The 22,058-nt window shown below is 47.3% G+C and overlaps 1 protein-coding gene across 3 annotated transcripts in view; it reads right to left on the bottom strand.

Annotated features, from left to right (window-relative positions):
* LOC140385614 (transcription factor E2F5-like) overlaps positions 1-22,058 on the bottom strand; it is a 53,184-nt gene that overhangs the window by 20,655 nt on the left and 10,471 nt on the right. For 2 of the 3 annotated variants that reach the window (XM_072467947.1, XM_072467945.1), the window contains exons 3-5: positions 15,741-15,902; positions 10,757-10,800; positions 8,863-8,927 (exon numbers count right to left, since the gene is read on the bottom strand). In XM_072467947.1, coding sequence (XP_072324048.1) covers positions 8,863-8,927; positions 10,757-10,800; positions 15,741-15,902 — 271 coding nt within the window. The remainder of the gene's footprint in view (positions 1-8,862; positions 8,928-10,756; positions 10,801-15,740; positions 15,903-22,058) is intronic. The other variant, XM_072467946.1, reaches the window with a different exon arrangement.

Raw genomic sequence — 22,058 nt, 5'->3', positions numbered from 1 at the left:
GTGTGGAGCCTAGAATTGTACACAATATTCCAAATGAGGCCTAACTAAGATCCTGTACAACTGCAACATGACATGACAATTTTTATATTCAATGCCCCGACCGATGAAGGCCAGCATGCCGTATGCCTTCTTGACCACTTTATCCACATGCGTTGCCACTTTCAGTGATCGGTGGACTTGCACGCCCAGATCACTCTGCCTGTCAGTACTCGCAAGAGTTTTACAATTAATTATGTAATTGCTACATGCATTGGACCTTCCAAAGTGTAATATCTCACACTTGTCCGGATTAAACTCCATCTGCCATTTCTCCGCCCAAGACTCCAACCAGTTTACATCCTGCTGTATCCTCTGGCAGTCCTCTTCACTATCCGCAGCTCCACCAATTTTTGTGTCATCTGCGAACTTACTAATCAGACCAGCTACATTTTCTTCCAAATCATTTATATATATCACAAACAACAAAGACCCTAGAATTGGGGTAATAAACAAGTTTAGGGAGTTAGGCTGGAAGTTAAAAGCCAGGACAGACAGAGTTGTCATCTCTGGTTTGTTGCCGGTGCCACGTGATAGCGAGGCTAGGAATAGGGAGAGAGTGCAGTTGAACACATGGCTGCAGGAATGGTGTAGGAGGGAGGGCTTCAGGTATTTGGATAATTGGAGCGCATTCTGGGGAAGGTGGGACCTGTACAAGCAGGACGGGTTGCATCTGAACCAGAGGGGCACCAATACCCTTGGGAGGGAGGTTTTCTAGTACTCTTCGGGAGGGTTTAAACTAATTTGGCAGGGGAATGGGAACCGGATTTGTAGTCCAGCAACTAAGTTAGCCGATATTCAGGACGCCAAAGCGTGTAGTGAGGCAGTGGGGAAGGGAACACTGACAAAGGAGAGTACTTGCAGGCACGGAGATGGGTTGAAGTGTGTATACTTCAACGCAAGAAGCATCAGGAATAAGGTGGGTGAACTTAAGGCATGGATCGGTACTTGGGACTACAATGTGGTGGCCATCACGGAAACTTGGATAGAAGAGGGGCAGAAATGGTTGTTGGAGGTCTCTGGTAATAGATGTTTCAATAAGATTAGGGAGGGTGGTAAAAGAGGTGGGTGGGGGGGGGGGGGGGGTGGCATTGTTAATTAGAGATAGTATAACAGATGCAGAAAGGCAGTTCGAGGAGTATCCACCTACTGAGGTAGTATGGGTTGAAGTCAGAAATAGGAAAGGAGCAGTCACCTTGTTGGGAGTTTTCTATAGGCCCCCCAATAGTAGCAGAGATGTGGAGGAACAGATTGGGAAACAGATTTTGGAAGATACACTTAATTCATTTAGGGCCCAGACTGAGGAAAACCCGGGTAGTATGAATCTCTTCTGCCAGATTTACCACCGCTTGTATGGCCAGGGACGGGTTGTCTGCTACCCGAATTCCGCAGCGGTGTCTAGGTTATTTTCTGTTTCACCACTTTGGGGCACTCCCCAAACGGTGGTTCATTGTCAGCGTACCGAGCCACCCCCCGAGCAAGTCACTCTTCCTTACGATCCGGGTTCAGCACCACCGGCTATTTGCCTTCCCCTTCCTCGGGATAATTCCCACTCACAGTATGATAGGCGGTGGAGGGCGTACATACTTAGCCACTTCACTCCCAATAGGGACTCCCGATCGTACGAGAATTGTTTCAGCAGTGACGGGTATGGCTGTTTGCTGGTAGAGGTGGAAATGAATATAACATATCTGTTCCCCACCTGTACGGACAGGATGTGTCATATCACTCAGGCGTCTGGCCAATGCGTTTGTTACAACACCACCTGCATTCCATTGAACGCTGGCCTCCAGCTCCTTTGTGGCTGGGCGAATGTCTCTCATATCACTGTTGGGACTAGGGCTTTCCGCGTTGCTGGGAGGCCCGAATGGGCGTTCCAAAGCTGGAAAACCTGGGCTACTGGGGGATCCCTATGCAACCGATATACTGATTGTGATGCTAGCCTGTACACGGAGCAAGGAGACTACTTTTTTAAAAATGGCACAGCGACCAATGTTTTGTCACCCCCATTTCCCCGCCAAATTGCTAACTGGACTCTAGTCCCTACCACAGTCCCCTGCCCCTTGGCGTGGACGCTGCATAATCAGTTAGCACGCCGGGCAGTCTCAACTGAATTCTGCGAGAACTGGAAAAAACCTCAGATTCTCGCACCCAACCGGGGCCACTCAGCCGGGTGGGGAATTCTGAGCGTCTTGACACTGGGAGGTGTGGGGGGTTCCTTGGCAGTCAGCGATAGGAATTATTTTATTTGTGGCCTTACCATCCTGGGAAACGAAACCTTGGGAGCCCTCGGGGCAATAACCAAGGAATTGTCTCAGCTACGGTTGTTTGCAATGCAGAACCGGTATGCTCTTGACTATCTTCTGGCCCGTGAGGGTGGGGTATGCGCCATAGTGCAGGGCAAGTGTATCATGGGAGTTCAAGACCTAACCGCTAACATCACTAAATTTATGGATCGCATACGGGATCACCTGGATGGAATGCAGGACCCTGGCTCTTGGGGTAACTGGGGAATTGGAGGTTGGAAGGACTGGTTGATAAATATGGCCATGTATTTAGCAGTGGCACTCGGCTGCATCTTTGTGGGCCTGGCCATCCTTAAATGCGTGATGGGTAGAATGCGGGGTGCACTGGAACAGATAGACGCCCCTAGAATCTTGGCTGTTAGGATCCACGAGGGTGCAGCGGACGAAGGGGGGCTACAACAGGAATTGGAAATGCAGCGACAAATCTTTTTAGATGAGGGGCCGTAGCTACGGATTGAATAGATAGGTTATCATGAAATGATAAAAGGAGGGAATGACGATATAAAACAGTTAGTTTAAAGATATTAGTTACAGTAATGTTAGATATAGGCCGGTCTAATTCTAGTGAGTTCACAGACAAAGGATTTCAGAAAGCATGGCAAGGAAGGGGGAGGGGTATCTGGTAGAGGAGGAGAAAAGGATGCTGGGTAACAAGAGGCCAGGGTTAAGGAATGAGAAGTGAGCCAATTAGGATGTATGGCCAGGTCAGGAGGGGTATAGGATGACCTATGGGAATCGTGTATGTGAAACTTGATGCCATTTGAATGTATTTGCAGAGATCCCTTTGTCTCGGACCTCATTCGTTTCCAAGGGGTCCAGGAGACTGGTTCTGTGTCCCTGAGAAGCGAGTCAGACTTGCAAGTTGGTTAAAAATAAATAATACTATGCCTACAAATCCATCTCAAGTTTTATTGAGGCCAGACTGACGGGTAAAGAATTCAACATTTGTCAAAGTCACAGGGTAGTAGTCATGGGTGACTTCAACTTCCCAAACATTGAGTGGCAACTCTTTAAATCAAATAGTTTGGGTGGGGTGGTGTTTATGCAGTGTGTCCAGGTAGCTTTCCTAACACAGTATGTAGATTGTCCGACCAGAGGAGAGGCCATATTGGATTTGGCACTTGGTAATGAACCAGGGCAAGTGATAGATTTGTTAGTGGGGGAGCATTTTGGAGATAGTGACCACAATTCTGTGACTTTCACTTTAGTAATGGAGAGGGATAGGTGCGTGCAACAGGGCAAGGTTTACAATTGGGGGAAGGGTAAATACGATGTTGTCAGACAAGAATTGTACTGCATAAATTGGGAACATAGGCTGTCAGGGAAGGACACAAGTGAAATGTGGAACTTGTTCAAGGAACAGGTACTACGTGTCCTTGATATGTATGTCCCTGTCAGGCAGGGAAGAGATGGTCGAGTGAGGGAACCATGGTTGACAAGAGCGGTTGAATGTCTTGTTAAGAGGAAGAAGGAGACTTATGTAAGGCTGAGGAAACAAGGTTCAGACAGGGCGCAGGAGGGATACAAGATAGCCATGAGGGAACTGAGGAAAGGGATTAGGAGAGCTAAGAGAGGGCATGAACAATCTTTGGCGGGTAGGATCAAGGAAAACCCCAAGGCCTTTTACACATATGTGAGAAATATGAGAATGACTAGAGCGAGGGTAGGTCCGATCAAGGGCAGTAGCGGGAGATTGTGTATTGAGTCTGAAGAGATAGGAGAGGTCTTCAACGAGTACTTTTCTTCAGCATTTACAAATGAGAGGGGCCATATTGTTGGAGAGGACAGTGTGAAACAGACTGGTAAGCTCGAGGAAATACTTGTTAGGAAGGAAGATGTGTTGGGCATTTTGAAAAACTTGAGGATAGACAAGTCCCCCGGGCCTGACGGGATATATCCAAGGATTCTATGGGAAGCAAGAGATGAAATTGCAGAGCCGTTGGCAATGATCTTTTCGTCCTCACTGTCAACAGGGGTGGTACCAGGGGATTGGAGAGTGCCAAATGTCGTGCCCCTGTTCAAAAAAGGGAATAGGGATAACCCTGGGAATTACAGGCCAGTTAGTCTTACTTCGGTGGTAGGCAAAGTAATGGAAAGGGTACTGAGGGATAGGATTTCTGAGCATCTGGAAAGACACTGCTTGATTAGGGATAGTCAGCACGGATTTGTGAGGGGTAGGTCTTACCTTACAAGTCTTATTGAATTCTTTGAGGTGACCAAGCATGTGGATGATGGTAAAGCAGTGGATGTAGTGTACATGGATTTTAGTAAGGCATTTGATAAGGTTCCTCATGGTAGGCTTATGCATAAAGTAAGGAGGCATGGGATAGTGGGAAATTTGGCCAGTTGGATAACGAACTGGCTAACCGATAGAAGTCAGAGAGTGGTGGTGGATGGCAAATATTCAGCCTGGATCCCAGTTACCCGTGGTGTACCGCAGGGATCAGTTCTGGGTCCTCTGCTGTTTGTGATTTTCATTAATGACTTGGATGAGGGAGTTGAATGGTGGGTCAGTAAATTTGCAGACGATACGAAGATTGGTGGAGTTGTGGATAGTGAGGAGGGCTGTTGTCAGCTGCAAAGAGACATAGATAGGATGCAGAACTGGGTTGAGAAGTGGCAGATGGAGTTTAACCCTGAAAAGTGTGAGGTTGTCCAATTTGGGAGGACAAATATGAATGCGGAATACAGGGTTAACGGCAGGGTTCTTGGCAATGTGGAGGAGCAGAGAGATCTTGGGGTCTATGTTCATACATCTTTGAAAGTTGCCACTCAAGTGGATAGAGCTGTGAAGAAGGCCTATGGTGTGCTAGCGTTCATTAACAGAGGGATTGAATTTAAGAGCCGTGAGGTGATGATGCAGCTGTACAAAACCTTGGTAAGGCCACATTTGGAGTACTGTGTACAGTTCTGGTCACCTCATTTTAGGAAGGATGTGGAAGCTTTGGAAAAGGTGCAAAGGAGATTTACCAGGATGTTGCCTGGAATGGAGAGTACGGTCTTACGAGGAAGGTTGAGGGTGCTAGGCCTTTTCTCATTAGAACGGAGAAGGATGAGGGGCGACAGGGCATGGAATGCACTGCCTGTGGAAGTAGTTGAGTCGGAAACATTAGGGACCTTCAAGCAGCTATTGGATAGATACATGGATCACGGTAGAATGATATAGTGTAGATTAATTTGTTCTTAAGGGCAGCACGGTAGCATTGTGGATAGTACAATTGCTTCACAGCTCCAGGGTCCCAGGTTCGATTCCGGCTTGGGCTACTGTTTGTACGGAGTCTGCACATCCTCCCCGTGTGCGTGGGTTTCCTCCGGGTGCTCCGGTTTCCTCCCACAGTCCAAAGATGTGCAGGTTAGGTGGATTGGCCATGATAAATTGCCCTTAGTGTCCAAAATTGCCCTTAGTGTTGGGTGGGGTTACTGGGTTATGGGGATAGGGTGGAGGTGTTGACCTTGGGTAGGGTGCTCTTTCCAACAGCCGGTGCAGACTCGATGGGCCGAATGGCCTCCTTCTGCACTGTAAATTCTATGATAATCTATGAAACTGATGGAATGCTGCTAGTCACAGCCTTCCATTCAGAAAAGCACCCTTCTACGACTACCCTCTGTCTTCTGTGCCCAAGCCAGTTCTGAATCCAACTTGCCAGCTATCCTCTGATCCCATGTGACTTCACTTTTGTACCAGTCTACCATGAGGTACCTTGTCAAAGGCTTTACTGAAGTCCATTTATACAACATCTACTGTCTTGCCCTCATTTATCATCTTTGTCACTTCCTCGAAAAACTCGATCAAATTAGTGAGGCACGCCCTCCTCTTCACAAATCCATGCTGTCCATCACTAATAAGTCCATTTGTTCAAAGAGGTGAAGAATCACTGAGCTCCATCCGGAGGAACTGTCAAACGTGAGTTGTTATTACCTTACTGACTGACCCATCTCTTCCACAGACCACATGTCCCTTCTTCTGCAGCCGATGGAGCTGGCCTATCCCAGGCGGTCCCCTCTCCAGACTCAGAGGAGAACACCTCCTAGGAGAGCTCCGAGGATGCAACCATGGTCGTGGCACAGCTGTCATCCCCACCTTCCACCAGTGCAGATACACACACCTCGATGGGAAATGTTAGTGGACAGGCTTCTGGACACAATCTGGCGAGCACGGCACTGCTGATGATGTCGATCAGCTGGAGGTAGGAACCCCCAGGTGAGACAGCGGTCGGAGGGCTGCTGCATTCTAGGATCCAGCTGAGTCCCAGCCTGATGCTGAGCCTATGAAAGTGGGTTACCCGGAGCTGATGGAAACAATAGTGAGCGGCTGGGACATTCACAGGAATATGTCAGCATCACTCCAGCAGATCCATAGACGATTGGAGGAGTCCCAGAAGCTACGGGCACAGGATATGGCACCGACAATGAGTGGCGAATGGCACTGCTAGGGTGGCGACCGCAGTGGAGAGCCTGGTGTACGACATTGGCACCATTAGTGAAGTGTTCAAGGCGTCACACCATGGGAGATGGCCATGGCTGAGGGTCTTGGCAGAATGTCTAACTCTCTGGGGGATGTCACCCAGTACCAGGCCGACCAGTTGCCCCTCCACTGCAAGGTGACCCCAGGGTCCTATGGGCACCGACCGGGAGGAGGGGGCACTGAGTGCCAACCTGAACCTGTCCCATGGAGTGGGGACTTTGGCCACCAGCTCCCCCGAGTTCCACCCCTCTGATGAGGCCGCGTCTCATGGTCAGCACACAGGACAGGACGGCACGACTGTGCATGTGCCACTGACAAGTGAGGCAGGGCCCTCTGACCCCAGAGGACGCCCGCCGGGGCATTGAAGGCCATGGGACGAGGTAGGCAGCTGGCAGCCTCCACCTCAGATGTGCATCCTGGGGAAACACCAAGACATAGTGATAGAACTAGGAAGGCCAGGCACGTTGAGGATCACTGAGGGCACTGGGGGAGGGGGGGGAGAAGGGTAGGCAGGATGTGGGGGGCGGCATCATCAGGAGTGGGATATTGTACAGCACATTAAACACCGTTTTGCACAACCATTATGATGCCTCTGTCACTTCCTTCTGCAATGTGGGCTGACCTCAGGGCCCTTTGCCCATCTCTCCAGGCATCCCCGTTCCCCCCCTCCCCCCGTGGCGCTCACCCACCCTCCAGCCGTGGACATGTCCCCAGAGCTGTGTCCCATCCCCTGGGTGTTCAGATATTGTGTTTGTGGGGTTGCCTCCCGCAGTATTCAAGCATCAGGGTGCGATTGGGATGCTCGGCAATGGCTCCCACGTGTAACATGGCCCGCCCACCCATGGGAATCCACTTGGCATCTGTGAAGTGCTCACTTAAACACGATTGCCATTTCCATGTCGGCAATTTAAGGGCAGCACGGTAGCATAGTGGTTTCCACAATTGCTTCACAGCTCCAGGGTCCCAGGTTCGATTCTTGGTTTGGGTCACTGCCTGCGTGGAGTCTGCACGTTCTCCCCATGCGTGCATGGGTTTCCTCCGGGTGCTCCGGTTTCCTCCCACAGTCCAAAGATGTGCAGGATTAGGTAGATTGGCATGCTAAATTACCCTTCGTGTCCAAAAATGCCTTTCGTGTTGGGTAGGGCTACTGGGTTATGGGGTAGGGTGGAGGTGTGGGCTTGGGTAGGGTGCTCTTTCCAAGAGCCAGTGCAGACTAGATGGGCCGAATGGCCTCCTTCTGCACTGTAAAGTCTATGAAATAGCATTCAGCTGCGCAGCCAGAGGCCTCAGCAGTCGGTGGGGGTTATGGGTGATCGGTGGGGCAAACGGGCAGGGACAAGTGTTGCCCCTGGAAAATGTACACACGATCCAGGGGTTGGCATGGTGGTTCCATGAGCGGTTGCCCTCGCCCCCTTGAGCATCTTCCCCCCCCCCCCCCCCCCCACCCCATGGCGGCCCACCCCTGTGGAGGTTCGCCCACTCCCAGCCGAGGGTGGCTCACTGAGCACTGGGTGTGGCAAGCCCAGCACCCTTGGGCTCTTTGCCTGTGAATAATGATGACTCTTCATCTCCTCGGCTGACTACAGAAGCCCTTCCACTAGATTCACTTTTTGCAAACGGAGTACTAATCGGTGCCAGCGTGAGCACTTGATGGGGAGGCCGCTGAAAGATGAGAGGCTGTTGGATATGGAGTCGCTCTCATTAATTGTATGGAGATAGAGCTTAAGTTGTGATAATTGGTTTCTCGCCACGCTATGGCGAGATCCTGATTTTGTCTATGGGAGTGGTCCGGTTGCATTGCAAACTGTTTGGCGCCTGGGGCGGATCTTGTTTTTGGCCTCTCCTGCTAGTCACCGGCCTCATTACGTTTGAGCAAGAGCGTAACGAGGCCAGAGAATCGCACCCAAGGATTATAGTTTTGAAAAAGGCACTTGCAATTTAACAGTTATACAAATTAGAGGCATTTAGTCTGATCATATTGATCTGCCTGTTAATACAGGAACACAAGAATAATCAGTGAAACAGAAGTGAGTATTTGGCAACAGTAAAACATACCAGTTCAGGAATTGGAACTTCCAGTTGTGTACCAGAAGGGGCCTGGATGGCAAGAAGTGTATCACCTGTTATGGAATCATTAATGAGTTAGAATTCATAAGAAACAAAAATCTAAGTTTCAATGAAACTTTTATCATAGTTATACAAATTAATTTAAGAATATGTAGATTTTTTAAAAATGTAAAATATTTACGGTGGCACAGTGGTTAGCACTGCTGCCTCACAGCTACAGGGTCCCGGGTTCAATTCCGGCCTCGGATCACTGTCTGTACGGAGTTTGCACTTTCTCCCTGTGTCTGTGTGTGTTTCCTCCGGGTGCTCCGGTTTCCTCCCACAGTCCAAAAATGTGCAGGTTAGGTGGATTGGCTATGCTAAATTGTCCCTTTGTGTCCAAAAAGGTTGGGTTGGGTTATGGGGATAGGGTGGAGGTATGGACTTAGATGGGGCGCTCTTTCCAAGGGCCAGCGCAGATTTGATGGGCCGAATGGCCTCCTTCTGCACTGTAGATTCTATGATTCTAACACGAAATGGAAACCCAATCCTGTAAACATTTTAAAACTTTATTTCATAGAATTTACAGTGCAGAAGGAGGCCATTCGGCCCATCGCGTCTGCACCGGCTCTTGGAAAGAGCACCCTACCCAAGGTCCACACCTCCACCCTATCCCCACAACCCAACAACCCCACCCAACACTAAGGGCAATTTTGGACACTAAGGGCAATTTATCATGGCCAATCCACCTAACCTGCACATCTTTGGATTGTGGGAGGAAACCGGAGCACCCGGAGGAAACCCACGCACACACGGGGAGGATGTGCAGACTCCGCAGACAGTGACTCAAGCCGGAATCGAACCTGGGACCCAGGAGCTGTGAAGCAATTGTGCTACCCACAATGCTACCGTGATAGGGGGTCCTCATTACTATTTCTTATTTTTCAGCTGGACATTTCTGTTGAACACAGACAATTAAGATAGATGATCCAGTCTGGAAATTATTCCCAACAGCCTCCAGAACAAAAGAATTATCTTCTCAGTTTCGGGAATGTCGCACCTTGTTATGCCTAAGGAGCATTTGGCAGACCACCTGGGGCCGTATAGACCTATTTCAAAAGGAGCTACAGGAATGCCATTTGCAATTGATAACTTAACCTTGTTTGCGGAGTTTATGGGTTCATGCAGGCAATGGCTTCCCAAACACCTGATCCTCAACACGATGGCACCCCTTTCAATCCATAATGGCTGAGATATCAGTTCTGAAAACAAAGCCAAATTCCAGTCGCTGGATAAACATCCTTTGTTAAATCACTGTGGAGAAGGAATGTCACATGACCCAAGACTCTGGTCTTTTGAGCAGGAACAGGAAGAGAAGCCACTTTGGGTGATCCACTGGTTCCATTCCTATCTATCCATTCATAGCCAGTGAGTGCAGTACCATGCAACTGGAAAATGGAGGAGAGGTAGTGGAAGAAGAGGGTGTGGTCAACTATATCAAAGGCTGCAGACAGGTTGAAGAGGACAAAGAGGAAGAGTTGGTCTTTGTCACATTCACATAGGATGTCATTTGTAAATTTGATAAGAGATTAAAGAGAACAGTTACTGAAATAAGCAGCAAAGCAGGTTGATGACTCAATTCATTCAATGTTGCACCAGTTCAATTCAATTGAATGCTGTTGAGCTGTTCATCAGGGAGCTGGGTCAATGGAGGGCCAAGTATCTCTCCACAAAAAAAAAGTAGAGATATCCTGAGACTAACATCACCACCTCACAGTAGCTGGCTCAGAGTGGCATTAGTCTGAGAGCAGGTTGGACAGATGCAGATGCAGTTTACAGTAAAAATAGAAATCCAGGAGAATAAACAATCAACAGAGACTGGTAAAGATGGATATTAACAAACCTTTAAAGCACTTGCAGACATCTTCATGAGTTGTATATGCCAATGTAAAAAGTTAAGGAGATTGAAACAGAGCTATAAATACATTTAAACAGTACTTTTGTTCTGAGCTAACACATCTTTCTCACCTCTTTCAACTGCCCAATGGCCTATTATTCACCACACTACTGTGGTATTCTCAAGAACATCTCCAATGTCAGCACCTCTCTGTCCCTGCACACGAGATGCAAAACCTAGCCTTTTACCTTCTTCTTCCCACCATCATTCAGCAAACATTCCTTCCAGGTGAAACAGTGATTTTACATGTATTTCTTTTGATTTAGTATTCCGTATTGTTGCTCAGGATGTGGTCTCTTCTAACCTGGGGAGACCAAATGCAGATAATTTTCATTCAGTCCACATCCAAGCTTCGAGTTGCCTTTTGCTTAAATTGTCCTCCCCACTCCCAATTTGTCCTTGGCCTCTTGCTCTGTTCCAATGAAGTTTAACCCAAGCTTGAGGATAGCGCCTCATTGTTTGACATCTACAGACGCTGAAAGACGCCCTCGTAAGAATGGGATGTGGCGCTCGACTTATCGATCGACAGTTCCAACGCGCCACAGCAAAAAACCGCACCGACCTCCTCAGAAGACAAACACGGGACACAACCAGTCGTCCGGTACTTCCCTGGAGCGGAGAAACTACGACACCTACTTCGCAGCCTTCAATACTTCATCGATGAAGACGAACATCTCAGGCCATCCCCATTACTTGCCTTCAAACAACCGTGCAACCTCAAACAGACCATTGTTTGCAGCAAACTACCCAGCCTTCAGGAGAACAGTGACCACGACATCACACAACCCTGCCATGGCAACCTCTGCAAGACGTGCCAGATCATTGACATGGATACCACCATTACACGCGAGAACACCACCCGCCAAGTACGTGGTACACACTCGTGCGACTTCGCCAACGTTGTCTACCTCATACACTGCAGGAAGGGATGTCCTGAGGCGTGGTACATTGGCGAGACCATGCAGACGCTGCAGCAACGGATGGTACATAGAAGATAGGAGCAGGAGGTCTTTTGGCCCTTCGAGCCTGCTCCGCCATTCATCACGATCATGGCTGATCATCCAACTCAATAGCCTAATCCTGCTTTCTCCCCATAGCCTTTGATCCCATTCTCCCCAAGTGCTATATCCAGCCTCCTCTTAAATATATTCATAGTTTTAGCATCAACTACGTCCTGTGGTAATGAATTCCAGAGGCTCACCACTCTTTGTGCGAAGAAATGTCTCCTTATCTCTGTCCGAAATGGAATCCCCTGAATCCTCAGGCTGTGACCCCTGGTTCTGGACACACCCATCATTGGTAACATCTTCCCTGCATCTACCCTGTCTAGTCCTGTTAGAATTTTATAAGTCTCTATAAGATCCCCCTTCATTCTTCTGAACTCTAGCGAGAACAATTCCAACCTAGTCAATCTCTCCTCATATGACAGTCCTGCCATCCCTGGAATCAGTCTGGTAAATCTTTGCTGCAGTCCCTCGAGAGCAAGAACATCCTTCCTCAGAAAAGGAGACCAAAACTGCACACAATACTCCAAGTGTGGCCTCACCAAGGCCCTGTACAATTGCAGCAACACATCCCTGCTTCTACACACGAAACCTCTTGCAATGGGCAGCACGGTAGCATGGTGGTTAGCACAATTGCTTCACAGCTCCAGGGTCCCAGGTTTGATTCCCGGTTTGGGTCACTGTCTGTGCGGAGTCTGCACGTTCTCCCCGTGCCTGCGTGGGTTTCCTCCGGGTGCTCCGGTTTCCTCCACAGTCCAAAGATGTGCAGGTTAGGTGGATTGGCCATGCTAAATTGCCCTTAGTGTCCAAAATTGCTCTTAGTGCTGGGTGGGGTTACTGGGTTATTGGGATAAGGTGGAGGTGTGCGCTTGGGTAGGATGCTCTTTCAAAGAGCCATTGCAGACTCGAATGGCATCCTTCTGCACTGTAAATTTTATGATACCATTAGCCTTTGTTACCGCCTGCTGCACCTGCATGCTTACCTTCAGCGAATGGTGCACAAGGACACCCAGGTCCCGTTGCACACTCCCCCTCCCAATTTACAACCATTCAGGTAGTAATCTGCCTTCCTGTTTTTGCTTCCAAAATGTATAACCTCACACTTATCCGAATTATACTGCATCTGCCATTGGTTTGCCCACTCGCCCAACCTGTCCAGATCTTGCTGTAGGATCCCTGCATCCTCATCACAATTCACCATCCCACCTAATTTGGTATCATCTGCAAACTTTGAAATGTTACATTTTGTTCCCTCATCCAAATCATTAATATATATTGTGAATAGCTGGGGTCCCAGCATCGATTTCTGTGATACCCCACTAGTTACTGCCTGCCAATTTGAAAAGGACCCATTAATCCCTACTCTTTGTTTCCTCTCTGCCAACCAGTTTTCTATCCACCTCAATACATTTCCCCCAATCCCATGCGCTTTAATTTAGCACAAGAATCTCTTATGCGGGACTTTGTCAAATGCCTTCTGAAAGTCCAAATATACATCGACTGGCTCCCCCTTGTCCACTGTACTGGTTACCTCTTCAAAGAATTCCAACAGATTTGTGAAGCATGATTTTCCCTTAATTAATCCATGCCGACTCTGACTGATCCTGCCGCTGTTTTCTAAATGTTCCGCTATAAAGTCCTTGATAATGGATTCAAGCATTTTCCCCACTACCGATGTTAGGCTTACTGGTCTATAATTCCCTGCTTTCGCTCTACCTCCCTTTTTGAATATCGGAGTGACGTGAGCTACCCTCCAATCTGCAGGGACAGTTCCAGAGTCTATAGAATCCTGGAAGATGACCACCAATGCATCCACTATTTCGAGAGCCACCTCTTTAAGCACTCTGGATTGCAGATTCTTAGGCCCTGGGGATTTATCCGCCTTCAATCCCATCAGTTTTCCCAGCACCATTTCTCTACTAATGTTGATCTCCCTCAGTTCTTCCCTCTCACTAAACCTTTCATTCTCCAACATTTCTGGGATCTGATTTGTGTCCTCATTTGTGAATACAGAACCAAAGTATGTATTCAATTGCTCAGCCATTTCTTTGTCCCTTATTATGCATTCCCCTGTTTCTGTCTGTAGCGGGCCTACATTTCTCTTTACCAATCTCTTTCTCTTCACATATCTGTAGAAACTCTTAGTGTCAGTCTTTATGTTCCCTGCAAGTTTCCTTGCGTACTGTACTGTCCCCTTCTTAATCAATATCTTCGTCCTTCTTTGCTGAATTCTAAACTGCTCCCAATCCTCAGACCTATTATTTTTCTTGGCCAATCTGTATGCTTCTTCCTTGGATCGCATACTATTTCTAATTTCCTTTGTAAGCCATGGATTGGCCCTCTTACCCCCTTTGCTTTTGTGCCAGACAGGAATGGACAGTTGCTGTAGTTCCTCCATGCGTTCCTTGAATGTTTGCTATTGTCTATCCACTGTCATCCCTTTAAGTAACTCTCCCCAATCTATCAAGGCCAACTCACGCCTCATACCCCCATACCCTCATAGTTCCCTATATTAAGATTCAGCACCCTAGTCTCAAAATCAACTACTTCACTCTCCATCTTGATAAAAAATTCCAACATGTTATGGTCGCTCATCCCCAAGGGTCTCGTACAGCCAGATTAGCAATGATTCCCTTCACATTACACAGTACCCAGGACGAATGGACATTGCGTGACAATTGCCAGGCAGGAATGTGCCCTTCCCGTCGGGGAACACTTCAGCAGTCAAGGGCATTCAGCCTCTGATTTTGGGTAAGCGTTCTCCAAGGCAGCCTTCAGGATACACAACGCAGAATCGCCGAGCAGAAACTGATAGCCAAGTTCCGCACGCACGAGTACGGCCTCAACCGGGACCTTGGATTCATATCTCATTACATTGACTACCCCACCATCTGGCCTGGGCTTGCAAAACCCTACCAACTGTCCTGGCTTGAGACAATTCACACCTCTTTAACCTGTGATTATCCCTCGCTCCAGTCGCACCGTCTGGACCTGTAAAGACTTCATTACCTGCAAAGACTCACATTCAAAGTATTATCTTGCACCATTGAATTTGTCCATATCTGTGTTTGTGGAACCCGCCTCTTCATTCACCTGATGAAGGAGCTGCGTTCCAAAAACTAGTGATTCAAAACACTTCAACCTGGTGTTGCAAGACTTCCTATTGTTTGGTTAGGCATTTTACAGCCTTCCAGGCTCAATAATTTCAGATTTCCCCATAGTTTCAGACTACAGTTGTTGGAATTGATTCTGATATTTACACCTCCTCTAGACCCATCTTTTGTTTTGCTACTTTGGGGGGGGGGGGGGGGGGAAACAGAGAGAGAGAGAGAGAGAGAGAAAGAGAGCATGAAATTCCCCCAGGAACCTGTCTATCCAAAACTAGACGTAATTTCACCCTTACAGGTCGGGCCACAGATGGGAACCCATCCATTCACCTATTAAGGCCCTTAACTGGCCACGTAACGACTTTTTCCCATCCAGCCTCAAATTTTAGGCGAGCACCAATCGCCCGCCATCCTTAAAATCCCACCCCAATTTCTTTTCATCTCTACATATGCTGCCTGACCTGCAGAGTAGTTCCAGATTTTTTTTTAACAGATTCCCAGCAACTGCAGTATTTTACTTTTGTATTAGTTTTCCCCAATTTGTTTCAGATATTAAGTTTGGACAACTTACATTGAATAACATAATACAAGTATTAATCTGTATCCAATCTAAACTGCAGTTTATATAAATCGTATTTTCCACATGACATGCCTCTCAGCTCAGTGTCCCTGGGGTAACATTGAGGAATGTTAAACGTGTTGGGAGTTTCCTGCATTTAAAGTTACATTATACCTTGGAAATACACTGGCTTGTTCAGTCTACACAGAATTTTGAGCTTATGCAAGTGGTACAGAATGTTGCTCAACTACAAAGGATATCTATTATTGGGTGTGTTGTCAGTTATGTTTTCAATACTCTGCTGGAGCCACATTTTCTGTTGATCAAGTTCTTTCTCCTTTGTTTCCAGTTCTTCAATCTCTGCCTTTAAATATCGCAATCGATCTATGATTTCCCTTGTGTTGCATCCTGGACCAACACCTCTATTGAAAGAAAAATAAATTATATGTGGCCAGTTTCACGTGGGAAAGTAATTTACCACTTCCAAGAAATAATCATGCCTACGTCCAAAATACGAATCAATCATTACACTTATTGAGTAACAAAAAAAGGGGGAGGGCACGGTAGCACAGTTGCTTCACAGCTCCAGGGTCCCAGGTTCGTGAAAGGGAGGCAGCTCTTTTCAAACATTAGAAAGATATTGAACGTCGTTATGGCACCGGCAGAGGGGAAGGAAACCGAGGTGGTTGTGGCATTGGACGCTGAGAAGGCGTTCGACCGGGTAGAATGGGGTTACTTGATGGCAGTTCTGGAGCGGTTTGGGATTGGACCAAGATTTGTGAATTGGGTAAAGCTACTATATAAGGCGCCGAGGGCGAGTGTCCGCACAAACAACATCAGCTCAGGATACTTTTCTCTCCACCGTGGGACCAGGCAGGGATGTCCTATGTCCCCCCCCTGCTGTTTGCACTCGCGATTGAGCCGTTGGCTATCGCATTAAGAAGTTCGGGGGTATGGAAAGGAATAGTGCGGGGGGGGGGGGGGGGGGGGGGGGGAGGAGGATAGAGCATAGGGTGTCCTTATATGCCGATGACTTGCTGTTGTACGTGTCGGAACCTAGTGTATCGTTTAGGGGGAATATTGGAGCTGCTTCGAGTGTTTGGGTCTTTCTCGGGGTACAAGCTGAATCTAAACAAGAGTGAGTATTTTGTGGTATCTCGGCCGGGGGTGGGGGGGGCTGCCATTCCGTAGGGCAAGGACACATTTTAGGTACCTGGGGGTGGGGGGGGGGGGGGCTCCGCAGGTACAACTTTTCAGTTTGGTGGGGAGAGTGAAAGCTGATCTGGCAAGTTGGGATGGTCTCCCCTGTCACTGGCAGGTCGGGTACAGGCGATTAAAATGAACGCATTGCCACGATTTCTGTTAATTTTTCAATGCCTGCCGATTTTCCTGCCAAAGGCTTTTTTCAGAGAGATTGAGGGAAGGATTACATCGTTCACATGGGGAGGGAAGGTGGCCAGAGTTAGAAAGGCGCTACAGAGGGGAAGGCAGGCAGGGGGTTTGGGTCTTCCGAACCTGATGTATTACTACTGGGCGGCGAATGTAGAGAAAGTGCGGAGCTGGGTAAGAGGGGTTGATTCCCAGTGGGTCAGAATGGAGGAGGGTTTGTGCAGGGGGTCGGGATTGAAAGCACTGGCAACAGAGCCGCTCCCGATAGCCCCGGGGAAGTACTCAGGGAGTCCGGTAATAATTGAGAATTTGGAGGCAGTTTCGCGAACACTTCGGGTTGGGGGCAGGGTCAAGGGAAATGCCGATTGGGGGGGAATCACAGATTTGAGCCAGGGAGGTGGGATGGAAATTTTCGGAAATGGAAGGAGAAGGGGATTAAGACACTGAAGGATTTGTTTCTTAGGGGTCGGTTTGCAGGATTGAGGGAGCTGGAAGTGAAGTATGGGCTGGAGCAGGGGGAAATGTTTAGATACATGCAGGTTCGAGATTTTGCCAGAAAGGAGATACAGAACTTCCCGGAGGAGCCGGCCTCCATATTGCTGTAGGAGGTGCTAACGACAGGGGGACTGGAGAAGGGGGTAGTGTCAGCGGTCTGCGGAGCTATTTTGGAGGAGGAGAAGGCACCGCTGGAAGGGATCAAAGCAAAGCAGGAGGAAGAGTTGGGAGAGGATATGGAGGAGGGGTTCTGGTGTGAGGTGCTCCGGAGAGTGAATGCCTCCACCTCGTGCACGAGGTTGGGGCTGATGCAGCTGAAGGTGGTATACAGAGCACACCTCATGATGATGAGCCGATTCTTTGAAGGAGTAGAAGATGTGTGTGAATGTTGTGGGGGGGGGGCCGCTAACCACGTTCATATGTTTTGGTCATGTCCAAAGCTAGAGGATTACTGGAAGGAGGTTTTTAGGATAATTTCTAAAGTGGTGCACGTGAAACTGAACCCGGGCCCCCGGGAGGCCATATTCGGGGTGTCGGACCAGCCAGGGTTGGAAACAAGCGCGGAGGCAAATGTTGTAGCCTTCGCCTCGTTGATCGCCCAAAGGCGGATCCTGATGGGTTGGAGAGCAGCCTCTCCACCCTGTGCCCTGGAGTGGCGGGGGGATCTGTTGGAATTCTTGACTCATGAGAAGGTTAAGTTTGAACTGAGGGGAAGGATGGAAGGGTTCTATAATTCATGGGCATTATTCATTAAGCACTTTCAAGAACTGGATAACATCGAACGTTAGTTTGGGGGGGGGGGGGGGGGCGGTGGGTGTTAATGGTGGCCATGGGTGATTCCTGATTCCTTTTTATCAGTTGTTTATGTGAACATGTGGGCGAATGTTTTGGGTTTGGTGGGAGGATGGGATCGTTGTTATCGATATGGGGATTGACATATTTGTTACTGATTATTGTTTATTGTTGGTGGGTGTAAATTTGGGAGAAAATGTGAAAAAGCCGGAGAATAAATAAATATTTTTTAAAAAGTTGTGGGTCAGGTGAACTCCATGATACACTTTGGGGTTCTCTAAACCCTGGCCCATCACAGGAGTTAAAAAAGGGAGGGATTGGGAATTAAGATCATAGTTAACTTGCATTGTTGCCTATTTAATACTAATTACTGTTAAATAATAAAAGGCTCTTTGCGTTAGAAATTGCAAAACTGGTGGCTGTACTTATCGGGATCAAACCAAAGACATCAGATATTTAAGTAATTTTAATTTCCCCTGGGTTATGCAGGATTACATAAGGATGCAGTGTAATTCTGTAGAACCTGTCAGGTAATCAGTAAACCACAACATGGAATTAAACAAGTATCTTTAATAACCATATCAGTGTTTGAAAAACTATTTGGGTAGGTATTGGTAAATTGCATGGGACCATTGCCTAAAACAAAGGCAGGGCATCGGTACATTCTTTTGGTCATGGATATGACCACCCTAGTTCCACAACCTGTACCTTTGCTAACAATTACACTTAAGGTAGTAGTAGAAAGGTTGACGCAGTTTTTCATATGCTATGGCCTACCCTTAGAAGTACAATCTGACCAGGGTTCTTCAAGTTTTGTCTAAAATTTTCCAGGATATAATTCCTAGTTTAGGCATCAAGCAACTAAAATCAGCCACCTATCACGCACAAACTAAGGGAGCTTTGGAGAGATATCATCAGACTCTCAAAACCATGGTTAGGGCCTATTGCCATGAATATCCAAGAGATTGGGACAAGTGATTGGATTTTTGCTATTTTCCACCAGAGATTCTCAGAACGAATCTACTGGGTTTAACCCATTTGAATTGGTCTATGGTCATGAAATACAGCATCTATTTAAGTTGATGAAAAAGAAGATTCTAGTACAAAAGGACAAATTCTCAATGTTGGATTACGTGTCCACATTTTGGACTGACTCATGGGATCTTATCAGGTAGCTCAAGATCATTTAAAGGTTTCGGGAACAAGAATAGAAATGTGGGCAGACAAACATGCCAAGCTGGAGACAAGATACTTGTATTGTTGCCTTTGCACGGCGAACCTCTGAAAGCAAAATTCAGCGGCCTCCCTATAAGGAAGGTAAGAGAGTGAGTAAGGTGACATACGTTAGGAAAAAGGACTGATTATATTTTTTGATTTGATTTGATTTATTATCACATGTATCGAAGTACAGTGAAAAGTATTTTTCTGCGGCCGAGGAATGTACATAATAGACACAAGAATACCACATAAATATGTTGAAAAAATATTATCAGAGGGAAAATAGGAAGGAACAGGAGTGTCAGGTGGTAGAAGTAATAGAAGAGATTAGTGAGTGAGGTAGGGGAAGAGATCGACAGTTCACAAAGTGACCCTCCTGAGGTACAACTAGCAAATACAGTTGTCCACACTAGAACAGTTAGAGAGTGAGTTTGCATACTTAGAAGAAGGGCAACAAGCATACTGCAAAAGCATAAGATTTGTAGGGACACACTGCGGTGCACTACATTTATTGAACATGATGTAAACATAGGTGATTCTGACCTGACAAAACAGCATCCATATTAACTGAACCCACTGAAACAGGAAAAAATGGCTTGGTCCGCAGAATGCCAAACAGCTTTTGGAAATTGAGGGCCATATTGGTAAGCGAACTAGTATTATTTAAGTCAAGCGGAGGAAGTACAGAATTCAAAGTTCCTTCTGGACTACTATGTCCTCATTTTGTGTTTGGAAAAGGAAATCCCAGACTTTCTGGCACCCATGAGGTTGGAGGGATTTGGTTCTATTGGCTGGCTGACAGCTAATGGGTTGGATTGAATTGGATTTGTTTATTGTCACGTGTACCAAGGTACAGTGAAAAGTATTTTTCTGTAAGCAGCTCAACAGATCATTAAGTACATGGGAAGAAAAGAAAATACATAATAGGGCAACACAAGGTACACAATGTAACTACATAAGCACCGGCATCAGATGAAGCATTCAGGGGTGTAGTGTTAATGAGGTAAGTCCATAGAAGGGTCATTTAGGAGTCTGGTAACAGTGGGGAAGAAGCTGTTTTTGAGTCTTTTTTTGCATGTTCTCACACTTCTCTATCTCCTGCCCGATGGAAGAAGATGACCAGGCACAGTGGTCTGCCTGGAAACAGACAGCAATTGGTTCCTGTTAGGAGGGGCTTTTCGGAGAGAACCCAGCAGAAGACATGAGACCCTCAAAGTAAGAAGCTATGTTTTCTCCCTCTCTTGGCTGCTGGCTGCCTGCTGTCTCTGAGTCTACAGTGATGACCATTACAAGCTGAAGGAAAAGCTAACATTCACCTGAAGGAACAAACTGGAGAAAGGAACTAACTGGAGGATATCCATCTGAAGTTGAAGATCCCTGGGCTGGATTCTCCGCCGGCGGGATTCTCCGTGTTGCCGTCGCCCGGGGATTTCCCGACGGCGTGGGGTTGCCCCACAATGGGAAACCCCATTGACCGGCCGGTGTATGGGAGAATCCCGCTGGCGGGTCGAGGCTGAAAACTGGCATGGCGGGGCGGAGAATCCAGCCTCTTATCTTTGATTTTTTAAATCATTCTTTTCTTCCCTCTCCACCAATCTTTCCCTCTATGTTCTCTGTTGTTGTGAGTGTGTGTGCGTATGTGTTTAGAGTGCGGCCAGTTAGAAAGGGAGGACGGGGGTTGGGATATGATAGTAGTTAATCAGTTGTACTGTTGCCTATTTACTACTAATTACTGTTGAATAATAAAAGGCCATTTGTATTCAAATTTACAAACCTGGTGGCTGTACTTAATTGGGATCAACCCAAAGACATCAGAGACTTACCTCTCAGAGGGAAGTAAGAGACTGCTGTGTGCTGCTTCATGGCGACCAGAATTGTGCGCAATATTCCAAGTGCAGCCTTACCAAGGTTCTATACAACTTCAGCGTGACTTGCCAGTTTTTATATTCGATGCGCCGTCCAATGAAGGCAAGCAATCCATATGCTTTCTTGACTACCTTGTCCACTTGTGATGTCACTTTCAAAGATCTGTGGACCTGCATGCCCAGATCTCTCTGATTTTCTATATTCGAAGAGTTTTGTCATTTAGGTATATTTCCCCTCTATGTTAGACCTACCAAAATGCATTACTTCTCATTTGTCCGGATTAAACTCCAGTTGCCATTTCTCTGCCCAAGTCTTCAACCTATCTATGTCCTGCTCTTTCCTCTGACAATCCTCAACACTGTCTGCCACTGCACCAACCTTGGTGTCATCCGCAAACTTACTAATCAGACCAGCTACATTTTCCTCAAAATCGTTTCTACAAACAGAGGCCCCAGCACAGATCCCTGTGGAACACCACTAGTCACAACCTTCCATTCAGAAAAACACTCTTCTAATGCTACCTTCTGTGACTGAGGTCGGTTATGTATCCATCTTACCACCCACCTCTGATCCCGTGTGACATCACCTTTTGTACCAGTCTGCCATGAGGCATCTTGTCACAGGCTTTACTGAAGTGCATGTAAACAACATCCACCGCCCTCCCCATATCAATCATCTTTGTCACCTCCTCAAAAAACTCGATCAAGTTACTCCTCTCCTTCACAAAACCATGCTGTCTAACGCTAATGAGTCCATTTGTTTCCAAATGGGTATAAATCCTGCCCCTGAGAATTCTCTCCCATAATTTACCTACTACC

This window comes from Scyliorhinus torazame, chromosome 11, assembly GCF_047496885.1.
Source record: "Scyliorhinus torazame isolate Kashiwa2021f chromosome 11, sScyTor2.1, whole genome shotgun sequence".
NCBI classification, from domain to species: Eukaryota; Metazoa; Chordata; class Chondrichthyes; order Carcharhiniformes; family Scyliorhinidae; genus Scyliorhinus; species Scyliorhinus torazame.
Note: the sequence above shows the minus strand (reverse complement) of the source record. Positions and strands in the feature narration are given on the sequence as shown.